Source organism: Primulina tabacum, chromosome 5 (genome assembly GCF_025594145.1).
Source record: "Primulina tabacum isolate GXHZ01 chromosome 5, ASM2559414v2, whole genome shotgun sequence".
Classification (NCBI taxonomy): Eukaryota; Viridiplantae; Streptophyta; class Magnoliopsida; order Lamiales; family Gesneriaceae; genus Primulina; species Primulina tabacum.
In genome coordinates, this window is record NC_134554.1 from 6275132 (window position 1) to 6302302 (window position 27171).

General features: G+C 33.2%; 3 protein-coding genes across 4 annotated transcripts; 1 reads left to right on the top strand and 2 right to left on the bottom strand.

Annotated features, from left to right (window-relative positions):
- Positions 1-608: 608 nt before the first annotated feature.
- Positions 609-2654, bottom strand: LOC142544660 (floral homeotic protein DEFICIENS). Of its 2 annotated transcripts, XM_075651692.1 has the most exons (7): positions 2355-2651; positions 2183-2249; positions 1867-1928; positions 1692-1791; positions 1286-1327; positions 1134-1178; positions 609-948 (listed from the first exon to the last, which is right to left on the bottom strand). In XM_075651692.1, the coding sequence occupies exons 1-7, from the start codon at positions 2540-2542 to the stop codon at positions 778-780; spliced, it is 675 nt and encodes a 224-aa protein (XP_075507807.1). In that variant the 5' UTR covers positions 2543-2651; the 3' UTR covers positions 609-777. The 2 variants fall into 2 exon arrangements, with proteins under 2 accessions (XP_075507807.1, XP_075507808.1); XM_075651693.1 differs by lacking the exon at positions 1134-1178 and having other exon boundaries at positions 2355-2654.
- Positions 2655-5778: 3124 nt separating this feature from the next.
- On the bottom strand, positions 5779-7551 carry LOC142544662 (S-type anion channel SLAH4-like). Its single transcript, XM_075651694.1, has 2 exons — positions 6595-7551; positions 5779-6202 (listed from the first exon to the last, which is right to left on the bottom strand). The coding sequence occupies exons 1-2, from the start codon at positions 7441-7443 to the stop codon at positions 5915-5917; spliced, it is 1137 nt and encodes a 378-aa protein (XP_075507809.1). The 5' UTR covers positions 7444-7551; the 3' UTR covers positions 5779-5914.
- A 7763-nt stretch (positions 7552-15314) lies between these two features.
- On the top strand, positions 15315-17521 carry LOC142545954 (protein EXPRESSION OF TERPENOIDS 1-like). Its single transcript, XM_075653405.1, has 2 exons — positions 15315-16532; positions 17024-17521. Exons 1-2 carry the CDS (start codon positions 15887-15889, stop codon positions 17401-17403), a joined length of 1026 nt encoding a protein of 341 aa, XP_075509520.1. The 5' UTR covers positions 15315-15886; the 3' UTR covers positions 17404-17521.
- The last annotated feature ends 9650 nt before the right edge of the window (positions 17522-27171 follow it).

A 27171-nucleotide genomic window follows, 5' to 3' on the forward strand; every position in this document is an offset into this window, starting at 1 on the left:
TTGGAATATCAGTAGGATTGACCCGTCTCACAGATAAACATTCGTGAGACCGTTTCACAAGAGACCTACTCATAACATGTGACCACTTTGTTGACAAATAATCGCACATGGTTTATTTATTTATCATTATATTACCACTTATCAATATCTGTCGTTCAAAAAATAGCAACTTTCACGATTACATGTATATTTATTTATATTATATATTATTAGTTATACATTTAAAATTAAAATAAAATCGAAATCGAGTGTTTAGAGCTCAAGGTTGAATAACTCGAAACGTTATCGAATGGATTAAATTTAAAATTTACAAATTGCACATCGTAAAGTAACGGTTTGATCATAATACTAACAATAATACTCGGAGTTAAATATGATCTGCAGACGGTTCAAACATCAAGCTTGTTGTATTGGAACAAGTCGATTTGGGCCAATAAGCCGCATACGGTAAAGCCCACGACCTTTAATTGGACCATTTTCCCAAAGTCTTTTAACTTTATTTTTCTTCAGTTTCTTATGTTTTTTTCTCTCTAGAAAATATTTCGTACCAATTAATTAATATTCAACAAACTCATATAGCACATAACGAACCAAAGCTCGAAGCAAGATTATCGGGAAAAAAGTACCAAGCATTTTAATAGTAGTCATCATTGCATGCCACCAGTCTCACAGAAATCTTTACCCCACAAAATACAAACAAAATATTCATATAACCACCACACACAAATTAGTTTTAATTCTCCCAACTTCGTTAAACATTTAGTAACAGAACCAACATTACTCGAGCAAAGCAAAAGTGGTAAGATCTGATCCCCCGCCGCTGTGGAGACTTGGATGGTGATTAGTCGGGAGGCGTAGAGCGATTATACGATTCGGGTATCCAAGAACTGAATTATAATCCCCTTCATTGTCAACTAATCCGTAGTGTGGATCCTCTTGCCTTGCGTCCTGAATACATGTGTGATCAAGCATTCAAGTTTTTTAAAAAAAGAAAAATTGTTCTTATAATAGGATGTGAAATTATAGGTGAAGGTTAATATATATTGTCTTGTCATATTCCAAGCAAGCAAGCCTGTTAATGGTGCATTAATGAATTCATTAAACGCTGTTGATTGAGCAAAGAATATGCTTACGAATTCGAGAACGAGATTTCTGTGTATTTCTTCCACGTTCCTTAACTAAATCAAGCAGAGAAAATTATCGCAAAAACCACTAAAACATAAAAGAGAAATATATAGAGAGAAAAAAAAGACAATGTGTAACATGTGTAGCAATATTATGGTACCTTTTTTTTCCCAGTCTCGATCTGGTTGCCGATAACTTTGTACTACATTTGTAAAAATGTTGGAATCAGTGGATATATATTAAAATAAATCTATTTATTTCTGTAAAATGCTAAACTGAAATTCTTAACTATAAGTTTCTAATGGATATGAATTATAGGAAGATTTGTTCTTCCAGTCCGCATACTTTACAAATAACTTATTTATCTCAGAAATTTCAAATTTAATGGCTTTAAGTATTTTGCTAGGGGAAACTTTCATATTTTTCGACAAAGTATCAGATCTAAACCATAATTAATCAAATAGTCCGTAGGGTTCTACTCAAGTCACCTTGATAATGAAAACCCTTTTTTTTTTTTGTGAAAAAAAAAATTGATTGTATACAGTAAAAGAAAATATAAAGTAAACCTTTCTTTCTCGAATGATCCTCAAAGAGTTGTCCATGTCTTCAATAAGATTCACCATTTGATGGTAGTCCAGATCATTCAAGCTCTCTCCCATCCTTTGCCTGAAATTATTATTCAAACTAACATAAATTAGTTCTTAAATCAACTATATAAATAATAATAATTGACATATATACCTAATCTCCCTCCTAAGATTTCTGTTAACCTCCTTAAGCTTCTTCAAGTGCTCTTGCATTTTCTGCAAAAAAAAAAAAAAATTGTACAACAAAAATGTCTATCCATGTGGAGCAGCAGATCTACGAAACTGAATGATGGTCTTGATTGTAACCAATAAAAAATAAATTTGGAGAGAAATAAAATATAAAATCTGGATACTCTTTCATTTGTTGGGTATCGATCTGGTTGGACAAATAGAATATTATATATATAGTTCTCTTGTTCTTGTTTTACTTTCATGTCAAAATATATAAATCGAAAACAACAACAAGAAACCTCATAGTGGGAGCTCCAAAGATCGACTCCAAGAGCCTTCTGGTACTGATCAAACAACTGCTTGGTTCTTCATTCAAAAAAATTGAAAGAGTACAGGATTACAGGCAATTAAATCAAGATTTCGAACTGAATATTAAACAAAATAAAAGGTGAGTGAATGTTTAAAAGGTACGTGGAGGAGGGGCTGATGTATTCGTGGAGCTTCTGAGTACTTGAGATCATGATAATGGAAACCTTTGCATCACAGAGAACAGTAAGCTCGTGAGCTTTCTTGAAGAGCCCATTTCTTCTCTTGGAATACGTCACCTGCCTGTTTGTTTGGTTCTCTATTCTCTTGATCTGGATCTTGCCCCGAGCCATCTTTCTTCTGCTCTTCTTCCTGATTTCTTCTGTTTCTCTCCCAAAGTTTTTCTTAAGTGGTGATAAATGGAGATATTAAAGGAAATGTTTGTTAGATTAAAATTGTCCGAAATAACTATAATTTTAATTTTTTCCCCGGAAGAATAAGTAAATATACTAGCTAGCTAGTAGCAAAGGAACTCAACATTTTGAATATTTAATTAAATATAATAGCGAATTTTTTATTTTTCTTGTAACAAATTGCATGTCCATTTCAGACTCATTATTAACATTACCTAGATTCACTTATCTTAAAGAAATTGAGATTTTCACCACCCAAATTGATATATATTACCATATTGTGATTTGTGTCTATTTTAAGTGTAAAAATTATCACACACACACACACACACATATATATTTATAAATTATATTTGTTATAAATTTGATTATGTTAGCGAAAATTCTAACATCGTTTTATAATCCACTTTCACAACTGTGAAATTATGATGTATGTCCGTATATGGATTTCTTTTTCCCTACCTTTTCTTAGTTTTATTGACTTATTTTACATTTTTTGGTAATAGTAACAATAACAAGAGGAAGGGGGTTGAAGCTAAAGAATTGGAGGGACCATATGATACCAAAAATTGAAAGAGTTTCTTAAATGGTGAAAAGGGGTGGCAGGTTTAGATAAAGTAATTTAAGAATCCGTCAATTCTTGTTATCAACCACAACCAATGCACAGTATTCTGATTTATTGGGGTTTGGGTCCGCTAACCTAACTCTTTTTTCCACCGCCACTTTTGTGATAATGCATCATTTTTATAGCTCGTTACTTAAATCCAGGACTCTGGCTTCTGACTGATTGAAGCTTTGATTTCCCGATATTTCACTCTTACTACTGTCAACAAAAGAGGAGCTCGGGGAATATATATATTCCTAGCTAGCAATGAGGTTACTTATTTTTACAGAAGATAATATGTTACAGTAGAGTTTATTCTAAGGGCCGATATCCTGTGAAACAGTCCGACGGATCTTTATCTGTGAGACGAGTCAATCCTACCGATATTCACAATAAAAAGTAATACTCTCAGCTTAAAAGGTAATACTTTTTCATGGATGACCCAAATAAGATATCTATCTTACAAAATATGACCCGTAAGACCGTCTCACATAAGTTTTTGTCCTGTTCTAGATATAATTTAATCAATGTAGACTGAACCCATTTTTACACTAATTTGCCTAGTTTGAAATTGTTTCATTTTGCTCCAAACGAAAAAAAAATATTATTGCAAGGTTTTTTAACTTATAATATTTTAGTTCAACCATACCACTTTCCTATCAATTAATATATTGTTGGACACAAATTTTGTTCTATACATAGGAGGTTCTGATCACAATACCTAACCGGCTAAAAAATGTATACGTTTGTTTCTATATGAAATGTCAAACCAATTTTTTTTTAACTATCTTTATCATCAAATATAATTCTTCTAAAATAACACGTTTTTAGATGTAACATTGTTATTTCCTTAAAGATACATTATGTTATTTTCCCAAACTAGTACATACAAGTTATAAGTTTTATAGAAAATAAAATATTAAAAATTAAATTTTAAATTTTAAATTCGATAACTAAAATTTTCAAATTTATTTTTCACTTTTTTGTATGTATGTATGTATGCATATGTATATGATTTTTCAAAACCATGTCAATTTTATACAAAATAAATTCGTTAGCACAAAAAAAGGGTTTTTTTTAATTCAATTTTAAATTATTAAATTCTTATATAAAATAATATTGAATGTGTACAAATTATATATGCCACGATTAACAAGTGTGAGCTCCGTTTGGTCAAGTACTTATAAAATGATTTTATAAAATGTATTTTTTTCAAAAAAATTTAAAAGATTTTAAAATTGTTTTGAGAATAATCATACGTTCGAACAACTTATTCTAAAAAAACATTTTTATAAATTTTTTACAAAGATTTGCTATTGTTGGCTTAGAAAATTAAAATTTGTTGGGTCCAAAAAAAATAAGACCAAGCCCAGCCCATGGAGAGAATCAGGGAGCCGGCCCATCTGGGTAAAATAAATTTTAGGTGCTACTCCTATATTTAGGAGAGCGTTTATTATTAAAATGAAAAAGGATTTTTGTTGAATTTAAGATTTTTACTCGTTTATGTTACGTATGATTTTGGATGAGTTTGTTTAATTTAAACTGCACTATTTTTACGGTAAGATAATTATGATTATTTTAAATTTTATTTCGAAAATGTGAGCTTTAAAAAAAAAATTATTTCCGCATTTTTTTAAAACTAGTAGACGTTACAATTATTGAACATCTCAAAATAATACATCTAGCATCCAGATAACAAATATTCGTCACACACTTATATCCTTCCATTGATAGGAGTAATAATATTTTTAATTATCAACTCAACAAATGAGCTGAGTTCGAGCTTACGAGCAACCTAAAAGAGTCAAGATCGAGTTTACGAGCCACCTAAACAAGCCAAGCTCGAGCTCGCGAGTATATCAACGAACATGTTTGCGAGTCTATTATCAAACATGTTTGCAAGCTCACGAGCTGAATATCCTTAGGTTTGAGCTTGATTTGATTAAATTTCGAGTTTGAAATCTAGCTTGAACTTGGCATGATATGATTAACAAACAAACTTAAACGAGCTTTTTATCGAGCCGAGCTCTGAAGAGCTCACAAACAATTTGGTTCATTTACATCTCTTATTTTTGTGTATAACAAGGAAGGACATCATATTTCTAGTTATAAGACAAGTAGATATTCTGAACGTAAGAAACCTTAAATTTACTACCAAACTTGACGTATCAAATATTTTTTTTGTTTCCATAGTTTTATAAAAATATCCGAGTTCATCAAAGATCAAACGGACTCGACGGTGTACGTACTTTGCCTTCGAACACATCATGTCCTTTTTATATTTGACAACTTTCCATCTTTCGACGGTGATTTTATTATTATTTTTTGTATTTGTCTGTAATTTTTGGCATTGTCAACGGTTGAGCTGTCTTCAAGGAGTTCTGAATATTTGTATTATAGTCAGAAGTCAAGATACTCCTGATTTCAACATTATTTTATATTAAGATATAATATCATTTTCTTGATTTGTATATAAAAGTTATTTTAAGTTCACGACCTATATTGATTTGCTAGTCATATCAAGTGACGACTTTTTAGTACTGTATACGGACGTATCACAATGCAAATTTTGTGAAACATGTCATATCTTTATAATTCATCAGTTTCTGCCAAGTCTTAACAATTTAAACCCGACCTCAAGTTCAATCGATTATTTGCCAATTAATTAGTACATAATATTAATTTTTTCAAGAAATTCATAATATCCATCAATTTAGTTCCTCGGATTGTAGGTTGGGGAGAGTGTTGACAATAAGGGGATCGTCTTCGGCAGGCAAAAGCAATTTAGGGTTGACTGCGGTGAAAGTGAGGAGTCCAAATAAGACCAAAACAGATAAAATAGAGAGGGCGAGCCTAATGGCGTGAGAGACTCCAGTTTTGACTTCCTGTTCGTACCTGGCTGCAGTCAGAGCCAGAATTGTTATGGGGTACGAATATGCCCACCATGCTATGTTGAATCTTCTCATTGCTTTCTTGAAAAGGGCTGGCCTGCATATCTAATTTCGAGAAGAAAAAAATATATTTATATACGTGTGTGTATATATATCTCAGTTGACATGATAACTTATGATACTAGGAAAAATATATATATCTAATCAAATTAGTAATCAAGCATTTATCTGTTAATAAAAATCGTTTGATTAATTAGCTAATTACGGAAAACATAATAATCAATAATTCGATATCAATTTTATGTGCTCGAAATTGATTATATTCGATCAAGGTGACAATTAAGTTGAATATTGGGTATTAAGTAACAATTTACTGACTTTGTTTCAACTCGACTACATGTATATCTATATATCTACGTGTATGCATGTAATATATATATGTGCGCGCGCGTGTATATTAAAAACATGTCGCTTTCGAAAACAAAGAAATGCCTTACCAGAGACGCAAACAAAAAGAGTGCGAGGAAAAAAAGCATCTTCGCGGGCGTATCGAAGCGTCCTGCAATGGAGTACCAAGCCAAGCTCGCCACGCTCGGAGCAGCAAAAAACAAGAAGAAGACCGGCCTCAACATCGCCGGAAGCCGATCTCCACCGGACAACCGCTGGTAAAGCGTCACGAAAAGTACCAGGTAATGCACCGTTCCCAGCGAGAACAAGAACGTGGAAACTTCTCGCCACCCCATCTTGGCGGCGGCTCGAGCCCCCACCAAGTTCCCGATCACCGACAGCTGGCTCGTCGGGTTCGCCACCGCCGTCAGAATATTTTTACCCTTGGTGAACCACTGACCGTAGATCTTCAAATCGAGGATCACGATGGGAACAACGAAAAACCACCACAGGACGACGAAGTAGACGTGCTTAGGGGTGACGAAGGGGGCGGATTCAAGGATCAATATCCAGGATATCCAGGGGGCAAAAAAGTAATTCACTCCGACGTGGTGCATGAACTCCGCTTGCACCAGATTGAATCGGAGGATGCATCTGAGGCCGTAAAGAAGGGAGAGGAGAACAAGAGTGAATAAGGAGAAAGCCCATATTATGGTCAAAATGGTAGAGTAGTAAAGTTTGGGGACTTGAAATGTGATTGGCGAACTTTGAGAGGGGTGAAGAAGAATTTTCCATAACAAAGCTTGCCAACCTAGGGAAAGAGAGATCCTGAAATAACCTGCATGGATCCTGGTTAAGATTAGAATCACAAGGTTGGAAGATGAGGTTAAGGTGCCTTTAAGCATGGTGATTTCATGGATTTCGAGTCGGATTTGGGGCTGCGATTTCTGGGTTTCCATTATTCTGTGGCTAACTATGGGGGATACATAAAATTTCAAGTTTGAGGGTTATCTGGTTTCTTGGTCATATAGTTGATGGAAAGAGAGGGAAGGGAATCATTTGGATGATGTTGGATGCAAATATATTCAATTATATACTACTAATTTAATTACTAATCCTCGTGTTTGTATTTTTTAGTTGATCGAGCTTATTTTATTATAAGCTCAATAATTTATTCAATTGTGATTAGGATATCAAGAGTCATAAATTTTGTAATTTGGGCCCCAATTTCCAAGACAAATCAAAGGAGGAAGCAAGAGGAATATCAAATATATATATATATATATATATATATATAATATATATGATTTGCAGCAGGTTACGGGTTGACCCGTCCCACCAAAATTATTTGACTAAATAACGTAATCTTCCAACTTCTTTTGTAGTCTTCTATTCCACTTGTCCCTTCCTTCGCCTGCGCTTGCTTAGAGAGTATGTATACGGACTACCTTTCTGGGCCTTGTTAAAGACCAAGTTCTAGGCCCAAAAAAGGTCGAAGTTCTAGGCCCACGCTTTACTAAACTTGCAGTTGACCCAATTATGTTGCACCTTTCATTATACAATTTCTTTTTCTTTTTGTTTTGTTTTGTTCAACTCATGTTATGTTGCACCTTTTCAATATACAATGAGAATCAATTTGGAAAATGGTCAATCTATATTTGAAATAAAGGGTTGTGAAATGCTGTTGAAAGTTGAATCCACGTGAGTGCACCATCAATATACTTTTCTTTAACGTACATGATCATTTACACCTATTTAAACTATAATAATAGGCCAAAAAAAAAAAAAAACATAATTGGTGTGTAAAACGGTAGAAGAAAGGTTTAAGCCGGGTAATGATGAAAGTTTTCAACGCGAAAAATCCTAGATTGGGAAATTTGAAATTTTGGCCGTCTACATGTTGATTTATTATGATAATGGTCTTTCTATCCGGTCAAAATTCAATTTTAATACCGACGCGATATTGACAATTGTTGACGTATTTGATAGCATATTCGAACTCATGAGAATTTTTGTATAATATAATGTATAGGTCCCAAACCTAATATGGTCTAGGTACCCTTACAATGACCCCTAAATGCAATAAATACTTAGACTGCGTTTGGTTTGGAGTATAAAATAAACTAATGATTAGTAAGTAAATGATAAAGAAAATGATTGTTGTAAGAATGTAATATATGGTGTTATCTTTGGTATGATTTTTAAGTGTAGGATAATTTTGAATTTTTTGATTAAAGGACAAAATTGCCCTTTCTTCTTTTTTTTTTCTTCTTCCACTCCGGCGGCGGCGACGGCGACGTTCCGGCAACGTCGGTGCGGCCCAGCAGTCAACGGCGTCGGCAGCTGCCGACCGGAAGTTATCGGTCGGCGGCGACGGTCGGTGGTTCTCAGCGGCTGCCGGCGGCGATCGGTCGGCATTCGGCGGCGGTTGTCGGCCGGAGCCGGCAGCGGCGGTCGGTGGTCGGTGGCGGCGAGAAATGGTGGTGAGTTTGGATATAGAAGAAGGGTAAAATTGAAAAAATAGAAAGGATTAAGAGATGAATAATCCTAGGTGGTGAGGAGGTATTATTTTAACCCACCTAATATAACCTAATTATTCATAGGAGATATTGACTTGGTTAAATAATCACGCTTACCAAACGATGGATAAGGTGAGTTAAAACAAATAAACCCACCTTATCACCCAAACCAAACACTCCCTTAATGTACAATGTGTACAAAAAATTACCCACAATTTTTTCTTCTCTGTGTGATCTATTTTGGAATGATGTTTGGCATATGGACGGCAAGAAAGGACCCAAAAAAGTTCACATTGACCCACCATGTGATGACAAGGATTGCATCCAAATATTTCATTCATATAATCAACAATTAATTAGTTAAGATTGCTAGTTAGTCAGGGCTATCATCCGTGCGATTGTGACTAACGAAAAATGAGCAGACATCAAATATAATTTCACTATATGAAACATTATTATAGAAGTGGCACACAGGGTAAAACCGGAAGAAATTGAATATAAAACTGAAATTTAATAATATAAATAATCAAAATCATATCATAAAGAAACAACCGTACAAAACCCTAGATTAAAACCGATACCAAGTTTATAGAAACCTTTTGTTTGAGCCAAACTACATGTACAATTATCTTTTCACCAACATATCTAGTTAATCTATTCATACTAACAAATTTCACCTTTTCTCATGATTTATTCTATGTTATATCGGGTGAAATTCATCTGACGTGTCATGACCTTCATATTCATGTTAAGCACCCAACAAATTTCATTGGTGTGATACATAATTTCCCTCATAAAGTCACTCCTTCTATGCCAAGGAAGCGTAAGTATCGAAAATAGATCGGGTCAGATGGTGTCGGGATATTTTCCAACGAATTGAGACAACCAGATTTTACTATTTTTAAGGTGATAATCATTTTATTTTCTATTTTTCGTACCGGGAATTATTATATCTTATGCAAAATTTTATGATTAATCGACATCACATGCTAAAATTATTGTAGAAACTAGTAATCATAAGTCATGACAATTTATTATACACTTAGCCGCATAATAAAGTAATTAGTATACAATATAGGATTTATATTGTCACATTCGCATATATTTATGTGCCCATGATTCCTCGTTTTCAGTAATTTGACCTGTTTAGACGATAATTAAGAATTTTAGTATAATGATTTTGTTACTTTATTAGTTTTTTTAGGGGAAAAAAACTTTTTACCCGTAAATAATATAATATAATAAATATCTAGAAAAAGAACAGATCGGGCAGGCAGAGAGTCAACCCCGTAAGAAAGGTAATCGGACTCGGGGCTCGAGAATATCGTGGGACAAAAATGCCACGCGACATTCTATTTTAATTACTGCAATTACTATTTTTTTTTGAACGGATTACTGCAATTACTATTCATCTTATAGATCAGGACTTTTTTTCTTTCCCACTTCAATAATATTTAGGCCAAATTTTAGAATTAAATTAAATTTACATTAAAACATCTAATTTTGAAGAGTTGATCTTAAAGAACAATTAAGTTTTGAATGAACTCAATCACCAGAGATTAAAAATGAATCATATGTGGTTGGGAAAAAATAAATGGATATAGAATATCAGTACTTGATATATATCCATTGAAATTAAATTTTCCAAAACGTTTCATCCAAACATGGGATAAAATAATTAGCCAACATGTTTTACCATTATTAGCTAGCATAAAATTAAATTAGAATTACACGTTATCGTGGTGGGCGGATGGGATTTACCTTAAATTAAAGAAATAATTGTTTTACGCGTTAAAACCCAAAAAGAATAATTTTTTTTAAAAAGTTTTTGAAAGAATTCGTCTGCCATAATCGTGTTTCGTATATCCATTGCTGTGGGACAACCGGAAGACATAAGGGAAAAAGTTAAACCCAATATTTTCAAAAGCCAGAGTTTGTTCTCGAGTAAATAAATAAACAATCAATTGATTATATTAAAATTTCGATACACAAAAAAGAGTCATAAAAATAATTTTCCTTATATGCTTAATGCTTTGAAAGTTTTTTTTAAAATATGTTTTGATAGTTTTTTAGTTAATATTTTTTTAAAAAAAAATATAATTTTACACTCTCAGCTCTAATGCTTTGCAGCTTTGATAGTTTTAAGGTAGTAGTAAAATAAGTTATATCATCACCAAATGAAATAATTTATTTTTAGACCGAGAGAATATAAAAATGCAAATAAATGAAGCAATATCGGACCCGTCGCTGTGGAAAGTCTAAAACCAGACTCTAATTACGTACATTTTGTTGTGCTCAAGTTTTAAAAATAATTATAATCAAAAAATAAATTTCCAAATGGCATGTTAAATTTCTTCTTTTATATTTATTCCCATTTTCTAATTTAGGGATGTTCTTACTTCTTACAACTGAAAATATTTATCAAGGAAATTTTCAAACAACTATGCATCAATTAGATCAATGATCCTTGGTATTTTAAAATATTTTTAAAAATAAAAAACTCTCGATAGACGGTCTCACGGGTCAATATTGTGGGATATAAATTCTATTTAGATCACATACGAGAAAATATTATTTTTTATGTCAAAAATATTAATATTTATTGAAATACAAACATAATTGAACCGTATAACGAATAAATATAGACAGGTGTCAAAAGGAAAAATAAGAAGCTTTATTTGGTGAACTCATTTGGAAAGACATATATACAAAGGGTATATTAGTCTTAAAAGATTTAGAATAATTAAATGGGGCTAATTTATAAGAAAGCACATTAAACGTAAAAATGGAATATGAATATAATATTTTGGAATGTAAATATCATTACCCTTATTATTACTAGCGTACTCAGGCACGTATTATAAGCTTAATAAATTTGTATTTTAGATAATTTTGTTTTAGTTAAAATATTAAAAATTACAATAATTTGGATAAAAGTAGAAAATTTGAAGATTTTGATTTAAGAGACGATGGTTTGTAAAATATAACAGACAAGTGATGAGATATTAAGAAATATAAGTTTTGGTAGTGTTTAAAATCAAATAAAAGTTTAAAGATATTTTTGTTAAATTAAATAATTTTTCATCAAATTTAATGTAAATTAGTTAATAAAATTATACGCAAGAATATTATAAAATTTTCGTCTTCTCAAACTTTTATTTATTTTTTGTTTTTTCTCCGAGTAAGTCTTGTCAAACGGCTGCATCGCTTTTAATTCGTTAGTTTTCATGAATTAATGTCTTACTTTATTTTATTTCAGCTGATTTTTTTATTTGAAAAATATTAGCTACTCTATCCCTTATTACAACACATGCTACGCATGTCTGTATATTACATAATAGTCCTACGAACCTTTAAGTCGAATACAAAAAACAAACTTCTTCATTTGCAACCACAAATCTCCCACCAAATATAAGGGTTTTTTTTATATTAAATTCCGACTTGGCTCAATGAATTACATTTTTTGGAATAAAAAAGTTACTCCACAATCCCATCACCACGAAAAATGTTTGTTCCTTCATAGAATGTTACAATTTTCACCGGACAACATCATAAATATTTCTGGTAAAAAAAACCAACATTTTTAAATGTAATAATAATATATCGATAGTCATCTTTCAATGTTTATGACACCTAGCTACACAAAGAAGTAGTTCGAGTTAAGAATATTAATGAATCGATGTTTGCAACTTGTCAATGTACAAGTCGGTATAATTTGGCGCACACTAGTTTCATGAAATAAATCGAAAATTTAATCATCACATGGAACTATAAAATGGTGACATTGAAAACATTTAATACGACGAAGTTGGTGAATTACTTGTAAGAAAATTATTATGTTCCAATTTAAACTGCCGTAATTGGAAAGTACCCTATGCAATACAATAAATAACTAATTCCGCCCTTTTGGAAAGTCAGTCAGCTGACTGTATAATTTTTTGTTACCACATTTATATTTGAAAATTAAAGCCAACCTTTAATTTAATCATATAAATTTTCATCCAAAACCATTCATTGTTTTTTAAAAATTCAAATATCTTTAGAAATCTTGCAGAGTGACTATTAAAAAACCTGCGTTGTGTTTAAAATCTTTGTCAAAACGAATATATGCTAGTTATTTACTTTTCTCTGAAACCTGGTGTCCTAAATTCACGAGAAATTCATCCCTTTTGAGGATATCCTAAACTAAGATTGACGATTTATTTTATTTGTTTATGTTTTTACAGTGGGTGACCATTTATTTCCATAAATAAATACTAACGTAGCTTCCACTAGTTCACAATCTCACTATTTCTTTGCATGTGTAAATGTAGCAAACCTTTTCATTGTAATGGTTGAGGTTCGCAGCAAATTTTTTTTTGATCTATTAAATATTTTATTTTCTTGTTATTAACTATCATTCAATATCAATCAATTATTCAACCCCACCCCCACCCCCACCCTCTTTGAGGGATATTAAATCAATTCTGGTGTTGCTACGAGAAGGTCATTTACCACTGAATAGTGCCTATGTGTACAGATTGGTAGTGTTGTATTACCCAAAACAGAACATGAAATTATGTAATATAATATATTATAATATTAAACAATAAGATGAGTCAAATGGAAATGATTAGGGGAAGGATTGGTGGAATACGAGGCGTTTAAGGGTAATGAAAAATATATATATATATATATATATATATTATAGTACCGAAATGAGCATACGAGGAAACAGTCTGCTGGTTTTTATACACTCGAGGATTCTTTAAATTTCCCGAAAGCAGCAAAGAAAATTTTGGGTTAATCTCACTGACTGTGACGTATTTATCATCACAAAGCCTAATTATGCTTGTTTGATTAGCCGGTGATGCGAGGCTTTCCTACTCGATAGCTGTCAGTGTTTCCTCATTTGGTTAATTGCTTTTGAAAGAACAGCAGTTGATTGATTTTTACGTCCACAACCACAAATACGTCCAGTACAATAATTTATGCGTTATTATTTATTTATTTATTATAATAATATACTTTTATCAATAATTTTTTTTAAAAGTAGGTTTGAGGATTTTTAAAATCCTCGAACTATGAGTTTAGTTAAATATTAATTTATGATATTGGCAGAGAGTAACACAAAGGGATTCAAGAAAGTTAATTATATATTTCTAATTTATTGAAATGTAATGTTAATTTATCCTTTAAATCTCAACCTTCTCTCGAATTAAATAATATAATAAAACTTCCATAAACTAATAATGTTGGAATCACTAAAATTTATTAATTGAACGAGTTATTAATTAATTGATAAATTAATAATTTATTATTTTAAAGAACAATTTTTTATTCAATGATATTCATTATTTTTAATAATTAAATAATATTTATTATATTGATTAATCAAATAAATTAAACAAAGAAAAAATAAAAAATTAAATTAAATGTCATGAAAAACAAACAACAACAGCGTTATATTTTATTAAATTTTCATAGTAATACTTGTAATTTTAGAAAATTATTAATCTATGATTTTGACTATACCATAGTTTATATATGAGTTTCACAACAAATTATTATCTTATACTAATTTATCGAAATTATTACTTTTGTACACCAGCCAAGTCGAGCTTAAAAAAATTATTTTAGAAAGATGATTAATTAATCGAGTCAATACATATTTAACGATGTACTTATGATATGCCTTAGTATATACTAATGATTATCAAATATTCTTAAATATTTTTACATTATATTTTCTACCACATGATAAAAAGATGCTCACCATATACTCCAATATTTGTCCCTTTTTGATACCATATTTGCTATAATTGTATGTTGCATGCCTGAAACAATTAAATTGTTATTATTTTTATGTAACTTTGTTTACAAACTTGTATAATACATAATATTATCAATACATTCAAAATGATTTTTATGGGTTTTTTTTTTTTTTTTTTGCCTGAGTAATACTACTAAAAGTCATCAACTTTAGAAGTTTGGTGTTCGAATTATCGTATCAAAATTTCAAAATAATTATTTACCATCAAATTCGAGGAAAACCGTTCAATTTTGATTAAAAGTGCTTAATTGCACATTTCTTTAAATCGAATATGTCTAAAAAAATAACTGGTCAACGAGGGAAAAAGGTTAGAGCGTGTTTTACGGTGAAGGGACGAATAAGCAAAAGCTGAAGCAATGACACGTGGGTGAATGATGGGCTCTTGGATGAACATGCAAGGGCTGGGATTGAATCTTTCCTTCATTGCAAACTGAGAGAACTGTATAGGAAGTGGCCAAGATTTTCTTCTGGAAAGGAAAAGAAGAAATAAAATAAAGCACAGTGGCAGTCCCATTCAAGATTCACCACACAGTGAGTCCTGCGTGAGAGAGAAACACAGGGTGAGTCCTGGCGTGAGAGAGAAACAAGGATGCCTTAAATTGAGGTTGCAGAGGAGGTGGCTAATGGCCGCTTTTGCAGGGCTGTTAAGTTAATGCATCAAAAAAGAAGAAAGACAAAATAATTTAACCCAGCACTCTCTGGAGGCCGCTATCAAAGAGTTTCTTTTATCTGTTTCTCCGTTCCTATGCACTCTTACCCTAGAAGTATTCCTAAATTTTGGTTCTGAAAAAAGTCTGCAATCAGAGAACCAACCCCCAAAAAATCACACACAAAACACACACAGCGTGTCAGTCGCATCTTTCGCCCCATGCTTCCTAGTATAAACTTTTATCGCTGTGATGACATAAATTGCGAATTTACCACTCAACCCACCCGGAAACACCGAGTTTCTTGGTTTTTTTCTGGGGTAACAATAACCCCTTTTCTGCCCTTTTAGCTCGAGGTCTTGTTCTTGCTGGCTATGGATTTTTTTTCAAACTCGAGCTTAGATTTTGCTTGTTGGGTTGCGAAATGTCTGGGTTTTTCTCACTAGGAGGTAAGGACCAAGAACAAGACCAGCAACAAACGGATACTAATAACAATAGCTCGTTTCTGTTCAAGAACGAAGAGATCTACCACAAGGGTTTCGAGATATGGCAACAGTGTCATCAACTGCATCAACAGAGAGTTCAGCAGCAGCAAAATCAGCACCACAATTTTCAAGACGTGAGCTTTTCGATTGGGCCAAGTAGTAGTAGCATCGGAAGGAACAGTATCATATTCGGAAGTAATATTGGTGATGATTCTACGAGTAATAGTTTCAGATCAGCGTCAGGGTTTAGGATGGCAAGGCAAGGTAGAGGTGCAAACGAGGGAATAAACTGTCAAGATTGCGGGAACCAAGCTAAGAAAGATTGCACGCATTCGAGATGCAGGACCTGCTGCAAGAGCCGCGGCTTGCCGTGCCAGACACACGTAAAAAGCACGTGGGTTCCCGCCGCTAAACGCCGCGAGAGGCAGCAACAGATCTCCGCTATGCAGCAGGAACAGCAGCAGTTGACGATCAGAGTGGAGAATACGAAGCGGATGAGAGAGAATTCAGGCGGCGGCGGAGGTAGTGGTGGAGGTGGATCTTCGATTCTTGCTTCAACTACACGTTTGCCTGTTACCACGTCAGGTAGTACTGTCGTAACTACAAATAGTCATTAAAGAAAATTCGGATCTTTGAAACAAGAGGGCCCAGTAATGATCATATGGATTTGAATTCTTGAGTTGTATGTTATTGGGTGTCGAACGATTTGAGGTAATGTTCATTCAAGAACTGTAATACTTACCAAATCTGCGGGGACAGCAAAGAAATGCAAAACGAGTCCTACACTATTAGGTCATTCAACAACGATATTAACTGCAATTTGATGATGATAATATCAATAAATATATATTCATACGTATCATCTACGTGCGATGAACTCTAACCTCCATATCGTCCAACCACCCTTTTTAACTTTCCCTTTCTTTTTACTGTTACCGAGTAAAACTGACGTGAAAATTTCTAAAGGAACTACTACAGCAGAAAATTTATTGATTCTTTATTCAGAATTTCTGTTTTTTAAAGCTGTGTCTGGAAGAATTTTTTTTCTTATTTATACTTTCTTGGGCTGTGATTAGGGTTTGATTTGGGACAGTTTCCACCAGAAGTTAATTCTCCAGCAGTTTTCCGCTGCGTGAGAGTTAGTGCAATGGATGACGCGGAGGAACATTTGGCTTATCAGACTGCTGTAAGCATCGGAGGTCATGTCTTCAAGGGAATTTTATATGATCAAGGACTCGAAAGCCGGTACCCTGGAGGTGGCGGCGAGAGCTCTTCCGGCTGCGGAGTTTCACAGCAACCTCTAGATTTCATCGCAGCTGCGTCAGCCACCACCTCGGCCGCCGCTACAGCCACCACCAGCCAACTTAATTTTACGATGCTTGACCCCTCCATTTACCCGGCTCCTCTTAGCGCTTTCATGGCTGGTACGCAATTCTTCCCACCGCCACGGCCTTAAAAATTAACTTGTATCTGATAAGCTTTTGAAAAAGGTTTTTGGCTGAGAGATTTATTCTCACCTTAGAGTGCTTCTTCTATTCAAGTTCAAGTGGATATATATTATCCTTTATATTTTACTCTCATTTTAACATCTGTTAAATTCAATGTGAGTAGAGCTTTGAGTAAATGGATCAGTGGAGAATGCCATTGGGATGTTTGCTACTTATTTTTTTGAATTTCAAGAATAATGTTTGTGTTAGCATTAAACCTAAATATTAGTTTTTTTGGTTGTTTCGATAACCCTTTTACCCTTATTCTCTTGGTTTAAATATTATGTTTTGGCATTTTTTGCGGCATGACGATTTATTCATTTTGCATGTTCTATTTAATTTGTTTCATATATCTATGTTACCGGCCATTTCCCTACCTTGGGGCTTTTTCTCACCTATCTGCTTTGTTGTTTGTCTTCGAATTCTATGCTGCTTGCCATTTTCTTCATTGGTCAATGTCTTGTCAAATAAAAATAAATTCTAGGTTACACGATTAGTTATCTTATATATTTATTTGCGTTACATTGTAAAAATAGTAACAATATACAAGAAGTTTGTGTGTCTAGGTTATATCTTGTCATGACATGACGCCTGTAATTTCTTTTAAATGAGTGGCAATAATAATTTATTCATATAGTGTGGGCGATCCTATGCATTGCTAGTTTTCCATTCGTTTGCAAATATCACTTTTTCATACTTCATTCCCAGATATAGAGTGCAACGAAATTCAGTATTCTCCTTAGACAACTTTCCAATTTTCATCCGAAACAATCGATTCTGTGCATCATCTGTTATATATATATATATATATATATATTTATTTATTGAATTCTTATCTCATAGTTTATATTGTAATCAAATGGTGAAGTTCAGTTTTTATGCAACTATATATGCATGTGATGATATATATCATAAATGGTGATGGAAGTAAATATCAAGGTACATATGATATGGCAAGATTAAAGTTACTTTTTTCTATGGGCCTTCAAGATATTGTACATGTGGTAGGACACAGAAAAATTGAGAAGTTACTATTATTTGAATTACTGTACCTTAGAAAAAGTACCATGATCTTTTAAGATATGGTCTACTCGGTTCTTGAGGAGTTGAGACAAGAAATTAAGAACACAACACGTTTATGTATTATACTTCCTCTAGTTTTTGTGTATATATATATGATACGCACAATATATATTCTCTCTTTTTTCTTGTTGTTAGTGGATCTTCTATGTGTTGGTGTTTTAGTTGAATTTGTTTTCATGGGCACACTCAAAATGGGAGACTGAATCAAGCAGTGACTCCAACGCTATTATTTTTTATATTGGGACTTTAATGTGAAATAAATCTCATTCATCAAATGAAGTGGTTGTAAATCAATTAATTATAATAACTATTTGGTTGGATGGCTAATATGGTGCATGCTATATATATGATGTGTGTGTATTTCAGAAAATTTGAATGCGATAAAACAGGTTTTTGAGAGTATTTGATTTCTCAAATATTGTTTCGATCAAAAGGTTCCTTAGGCGAGATCATGTGTCAACATGCACCGTATGAGGATTGACATCTTATTTTTCTTTCTTTCTTTTTTTCAATTAAAATAAATAGGGGTTGAATTAAATTCGGGTATTGACGAAGAAAAAGGCCAACCGATGCTAGACTAGGGTTCTAGGGCGTGGAAATTTTTGGGAAGATAGGGTGGTTTAGGGGCACAGGCGCGTGCTTAGTTATGGTGTTTGCTTTCATGGTTATTTATGCGGTCCTAATATACCACTTGTAATCGAACCCATACGATATGTATACATACGTATAGTCAATGAAGTGTGTGTGTTGTGTGTGTGTGTGTATATATATATATATATATATATATTGGGTTGGTACTTAGTGTAGCCGCGGAGCCATAAATTTAATACTACCCGAGCTTCTTCTTTTTTTTTTTTTTTACAAAATACAAATAATGCATGTCAATTAACTTCATACTAAATAGATTTTTTGAGACTATTTTTTTAAAAAAAAATACAAATAATTGGTATACTAATCAGATTTTCTGAACCCAAATTTAATTTAACTGGACTGTCTTTTTTTTTTTTCTACTTGAAATACTTGGACCAAGTACAAAAATTTTAACTTTTGCATCTTTTTTTTATAAAATGGAATACCCAAGCTAAGTACAAGTTTGGACCGAAATCTCGATAAAAATAAAAAAAAAAATTAGAAAGCCTGAGCGGTTTTTAAGATGTCTCCGCCCTTGGATACTTTGTAACTCGGAGATACGATGACCACGCTAGTGAACGTAGACATGCTTGTTCCCTTTGACGCTTCGACCTATTGTTTGTTTAGTCCACTTGCATTAGGCCATTAATTATGTGCATTTCGTAGTACTAAAGCTTTTTTTGTCCGGATCTTGTAAGATGTTTAATTTTGAATTTATAAGATATACATTAGTACTATATAAACAATTTATTTTTTATAAATAGTCTTATAATATTTTCAAATAAGTTAATATAAGTTCTTAGAGTAGGTCTTTTGTGTGACGGTCTCACGAATCTTTTTCTGTGATACAGGTCAATCCTACCGATATTAACAATAAAAAGTAATACTCTTACCATAAAAAAGTAATATTTTTTCATTAATGACATACATAAGATATTCGTCTCACAAAATACGATCCGTGAGATCGTCTCACACAAGTTTTTGCCAAGTTCTTATTAGTTCTTTCAAGTTAAGACTATATGAATTTTATTTTTAATAATAGCTTTATTTCAAAATAATTAATGTATACACTTTATAATTAGGATCTAAAAACTTATAAGATGTTCAAGATAAAGTTGGCTGATTAACCACACTCTTCGTTAGGTCTATACTTAATTATGTTTTTTCCGAGACTTGTATAAAAATGTTTTTTTTTTTAGTAAACTTCGAAAGAGGAAATTCTTTATGACGTCTTAAACTACATCTTACGGGTTATATTATTTAATCATAATATGGATAGATCAATTAATAATAATAATAATAATAATAAATTGTTTAATTCGTCACGTACTATTTTCATGAAGGATTTACAGGAAGGCCCAATGTAATAATAATAATCAAAAGAATGCTACAGAAACCCGACAAGGCCCAATGCCTTCCAATAGAAGTTTTCTTAAAAAGGCCCTTTGATGTATCAACAAACATGCAATTCTCTTGGAATGATCGATTAGGAGTTAACCCAATCCAAAATGTTTAACGAAATAATGCTCTGCGAGTAAGGCACAAATAGTATCGAGTAAAGGAGAAGGATGCTCTTTATCCTTACGTCAGAGAAGTTAGATTGAGGATGACAAATTCTTGAAAATAGTTCCCATTGCTTGAGCTTTTTCTACTACATATGACTTCTTTTTGGGAGGAGGGGATGGGTGTGGCGGCTTTTGGTGGAAGATTCACTCTGTCTTTGTTTTATGGCTATTTCAATTTTTCAGAGCATCACGTAGAGATTACTCAATACGACAAAACTGCCTCTTATTTTCTAAAACTCATCATGGGAGTAGCAGTCCTTTTCTTTGATGTTCCAAGGTGCATTTTCGTGTTAGTGCGGCATTTGTGTCAATCAGCGCCATTTTGAATATGCTTACTTTAATGGGTTCCAATGCGTTGATCTTGATTGATTCCATTAATATTTCCGAGCCCGTGCAGTTGAACCTGCCATTTCGACTTGCCTAGGGGATAACTTATTTTAGGGAGCCTCATTCTGATGTGCCGTGTTTCTTTCTCAGAGTAGGACAACTTGGAATCCTGCGCATAACAAGAGCATACTCTCGGTTGCGAAAAATATTTACTATAGTTGTGGTTGTGTAAACTTAAGATTTCACTATGTGAAAAATAAAAAAATAGCACTGCCCCCTTTTTTTTGACAAATTCGAAACATTATCTTCAACTCTCATTTTTTAGGATGGCTTTTTCCTGATCCCTACAGCATTTGGATTCTCTCTTCTTTTTAACTATCACTTTCTCTGGGTAAATTCTAGATAAATATCTCTTTCATCGAATGTTGGATTAAGTTTCTGGGATTTTCATCGATTCATGTCATCTATCTATTTCACATGAATCTATTATTGAAACAAGTTTCATCAAGAGAAGTGGGAAGCAGATTACCTAGAAATTAGAATGAGTGCTTTTCGAATGCGAAAGGCCACCCATGTGTCTCCCACTCGTATAGCTTGTATTATTCATGCGTAACAGGATTAGTATCATGAAAACGAACGAGGAATCTTTTTGTCCCATTTGGAAGGTCTTAGTGCTTATTAGGATAAAGAACACTTGCACTATCTTCTCACCGGTTCTATTTGTTAGTAGGGTGAACTGTTCTTGATCAATACCTTGTAATGGTGGCTCCGGGGGCTGCCTGATTTGGGACCCCCTTTTTCCAAATGGTGCATTGTGAAAGGACTGTTAACGTAGAACTTGTCATTCCCATGAACGTGGATGTCAAAAATGGGTAACAAATGAAATAATTGAGAAATTTTGTCAAGATTATTGATCGAGTTTAGTGGAGGTCCTACCATCGATGGCTTCTCCAAAAATTCTTCTTTTTTAGGCAAATTTCTGATTACCGTGATGGTTTTGCTAACAACTTATTGTGTCAGTCTCGTTAACTTTATTGGACGCACTCCTCAGAGATCCATCGCTACTTGTTCCATGGCTGCAGTGTTCTTGTTTGTATGCTATTCAAAGGCAAAATTTTGTAGGTTGATATGTGTAGATCTCCGTCAGTATGATGCATTGAGCGGTTGGAATTCTTAACTGGTTTCCAAACATTGCTTTTCTGAAATATAGGCACAATTGAGGAAACTCATTATCTACCCTACCGTTGCGAGAACTTGAAGGGGCATTACTTTATTTGTGAAATGTAGGCGCAATTAACTGGTTTCTAAATATTTCTTTTGTTGATATATCTCTGCGTTGTTTCCTGTCTTAAAACGGTGGAATTATAACATGAGTTACTTTGCCTTGATACGGTAAAAAACCGTTGTCTTGATAATTTTATTCATTTGACGAGGGAACCACTTTTTTTTATAGGACAATTAAATTTAGAAAGCCCGTGTTATCATGGGATACTTCAATATTTCAGTGAATCGTTGTTTTGGCTTTCAATCTTTGGGAACCGACTGGCAGATTTTTTTTTATGTTTTTGGGTTCGAAGTAGGAAAAAGCGATCTCCGTTCGCTCTATCCACCTCTGATGAATACTTTAACCTTTTGTATTGGAAAGATGGTCACAAAATACACACTTGGAAGGATATAAACTTGACCACATCAATTTTACAAGGAAAAAAATCAGTGTTTTTACTTGATTTCTGGTTGAGTTTTTGCTGTGGGTGGAATCTCTGTGTAAAACATGCCAAACAAAAGCATTGAAGAATGGTGAAGTACGTCTTTCCTGTAAGTAGGTTGATACCAGAAAGTGGCCAAACTGAATGAAGTCAAGCAAAACCTTCCCAAGAAGAGAGTTCTAAAAAATATCAAATCCTTTTCGGAAAGAGAAGTTGAAATCATATATTTTATGATGTTGATATATCAGTCAGAAATAAAAGTAACATTATTAATTGGGTTAACATGTCTTAACGCAAACTTTTATGTTTGGTAGTATGTTGTCTCATCACTTTATGTTCCATTGAGATCTACCACTTTGATTCCATTTATTTGATGTTTAAAGTACAGATTTCCAGCAGGATTCGAGCTTCGCAAGCGAGCTCGAAGTGCCTTTGTAGGAGACGGCAGCAACAGCGTCAAGAGAGCTCCACCTCTGTTCATTTGATATCGTTAATCTGAAATTTTCAACAAAATTATAGAGTTGTTGGATCTCATCCACCAATAATCTCGAAGCAATGACCATAATTTTTCACATTATTAATGAAAATAGTAAGTAAAACTTATCGGGTGAGTAGACATGCTAATGTTGAAACAAAGTTGTGAATCAAAGATTTAGGCAACTGCCACTAATTGGACAATGCTGCATTCTATATATATTGTGACCCACTCCTTTGCAAATGAATGACAGAGGATAAGTGCAAGACGTAGCACTATGAACGACTATCATTACTTCAGTACAATTTTTAAAATTTTTAATGCATGGAGGGGCTTATACATGATCTGCAAAACCCAAAAAAATTCAAACTTGGTATCAAAATCTTGCATGAATATTTGTGGAAAAATATGAAGAAAACTTTCAAAAAATTTGGCATATTCATCATGCCGAAGACTAGTTAAAAAACCAGGGAATCTTTAATAGTGAGGAGGGCTCACCCATTGTGAGAGAGATTGATGTATTCGAAATTATCGGAAAGGGAACGAGTTCAAAGAACTAAAATATATGCATCATCGTGTTGGAATTATTGAAATTTGAAGATTATTTTTCTATATTTTGGGATTGGAATATAAGTTACGTCAACTGGGTTGGTGATTTAAGTATTATATTGCATTATGTAACAAAAATCTGGATCATATTCATTTTTAAATTTATGCACGCCTTCATCAATTGATGTAATTGAAATGGATGAACTTTAATCTCTTTTGGCAGGTGGAATATTACTGTGTTCTCTTTTTTACTCTCTCTTCTTCATTTCTCTGCTACAGAATCTATGTTATGATTAATGGTGGCAATAGGAAAAATATAATAGTTAAAAAAAAAAAAAAGTGTCACGCCTCTTGATTTTCGAATCTCCATGTCTGTACTTATTTTTCCTACACCAAGATATCAAATCCCATCATTCTGATAATTACAATTTCATATCTAATCATTCTTACAAGCATGTATAGTTTAACCTTAATAATAGTCATAAATTTTATTTCCTTATGATACATACGTATATATACAGTATGCGTATATAGAGTTTAAGCATTGTATTATGGATTTAATTAATTTGTTGCATATAATATTTAAATAATTAACTGAGTATGTGAGAACCTCATATTCCAACAGTAGCAGCAGCTAGCAGATTTCAGTAGAAGCTATCAATTCCAACAGCAACTCATATTTCAGAAGATGATATTTTTCAGCAGACAAAATCCAGCAGCAGAAGAGTTCAGTAGCGAGATTCCAGCAGATAGCTACTGGTTCTGCTCAGAACTTGTAACTGAAGCATTTAACATGGAATAAAGGCTGTTAATAGCAGATTATGGTCATTAATTGGAAGGACTAACAGTCAGATTTTGGGCTATAAATAGCACCCTCAATCTCTGAAATGCTTGTTACCAAAATCTTGAGATCACTTAAAATTAGAGCGAAGAGAGTGCATTTTTCGGAGCAGTAGAAACCAGTAGCAAGAACAAACAGATTTCCAGACTTCAACCGAAATATTTAGCAAATTACTGTAAGTGGGCTTATTGAATCCAGTTTGATGATTTATGTTTTAAATCAAAGTTTCTGTATGATCGATTTCTGATATCTGAATTTTGAAGCACTGAAACCTAGTGAACTAATGGTAGGAATATATATTCTGAACATTACTGATTACTGATTATTGGCCTCACCCCTTAGAGGAGAGAACATATAGGGGACTGATATCAGTTAGCCATGAAATTCATGAACGTGCCCAGTGCTTACTTGTTAAACTTCTGATTTCTGATTACTGAATACTGATTACTAATTTCTGACTACTGAATACTGATTTCTGTTATGAAAATAAGAATTTCTGTATATTATTCGTATTACTGTTTCTGTATGAAAACGATTTCGAAAACTGGGAGTTATTCCCGTCCCCGCTTACTGAGTGACAATCATATCACTCACCCATCCAAACCCACAGATAAGAACGAGGAAGAGTTGTTAGAAGAAGGGGAGCAACTTCAGTTTTGGGGCTGGTGATGAAGATCGCTGTTCTTAGTTCTGTTTTGTAATTAGATTCCGCTGCATCTGTTAAGACAGTATTATGTTCGGTTTTACATTTCCGCTGTAAGACATTTGTATCAGACAATGATTATTATGAATAAAAGACTGGTTTCTGAAATTTGTACTTCTGAGGCTTGTTGTTTTCGAATGTAAATTTGAGAGCAACGCCGATGTCAACTAACCCCTGTCCCGGGGCGTGACAGAGTAAGTATATGGTCTCACGTATCAATATTTGTAAGACGGGTCGACCCCATCTATACATTGAACGAAAAGTAATATTTTTAACATAAAATAATAATATTTTTTTCATAAATTGGATTAAATAGAAGATTTGTCTAAAATAAGCTGACGTGAAAGACTATATCACATTTGTTTTTTTATTTTAACTAGTTTTTATAATTTATTAAAATACTGAAATTGGAGCCATCTCCTTGTTCAAGCCCTGGCCACAAGTTGTTTTCTCGTGCAATTGAAATCACACACACACACACACACACACACATATATATATATATATATATATATATTTATATAAAATAAAGCTGTCAAGCATGTAGTTGTGCGAATGTGACCCATTAAATTAAAAGAAGAAGAAGAAGATATGGAGAAGGTTATCAAGACTCCAACCTGTACTGGTCAGGCAAATGTCCGACCGGGTTGGTCTGCTCGGGTCAGCCCATGTACCCTCCACTCTCCTCTTTCTACCTAAACCCTCTTAACTCTGTCTAAATTTTATATTTTCAAACAATCTTTTAGTAACCAATAAGTATATATATTTGGAATTAAATTTACCTTATTTATTGGAAACAATTAGTCGACAACTTTAATACTTATATGGATTTGAGACATCTCATTTGACATCTCTTATCATTTGCTTTCACGTCGAACAGATTGATCATTTTTGATGCATTTGAAATTGCGTACACATGATTAAGTTGAAGTTGAATTTAATAAGAATATAAATTTCATCTCCACTAGCTAGTATATATCTCTTGCCCCCGAATCACTCATTTGAAGATATTATCTATCAAAAATGGGATGATATTAATGGCGTCAATAGAGAGGGGACACAATGTCCTTTAAAGCAAGGGAGTTAAAAAAGGGAGTCCAATATAGAGAGTGGGTTGTTAGTGGAAAACCAAGGGATTAAACTAATAATTTACTTTAAGTAAAAGATGATTAATTATTGTCCCTCGTGAAACAAAAGCGCATCTCCCCTCATTACTCTTTATTAATTTCGTATGATCACCACTTATATCGCATAAAATGGGGAAGAAAAAGTGATGGTTTCTTTTTCAGATGGCTGCAGCTTTTTGTAAAAGGGTTTCTTGATTGTAGAGAGGGTTGTTATTGTCCCAACTTAGTGTTTTATATTAAAGTAACTTTTTACATATAATTTTATTTTAATGTTTGTTTTTATTAATCATATTTTATGTTATTTAATTCAATAGACAATAATGTGTGGTTAAGTGGGGGTTTGATTGATAGCGGGCATGGGGTAACCCACCTTCGACACTCGTGTGCGTTATCTATTGATGGCGGCTCACCACCTCCCAACCATCTAATTTTCATCATTAATAATAGCATGCTTCCCAATAGTAGCCTCCATCACTTAACTCTAAACAGATACCACTGTGAATACTCTGGATCTCTGAGATAGGAATAATGTGCAGTAACATAACAACAGTAAGTCGAAGCAATTATCTATCTTTTGTCCGCAAGACGAAATTGCCAGGATAACAGTGTTTTAAATTGTCGGCAATCACCTCCAAGATACAACGACTTCGAATCAAGAGAACGTAGCACGACGACTCTTGATAACAGAGAATGAAATATATGTCAAAACTTTGAAGCCTTGTAAACGAGAA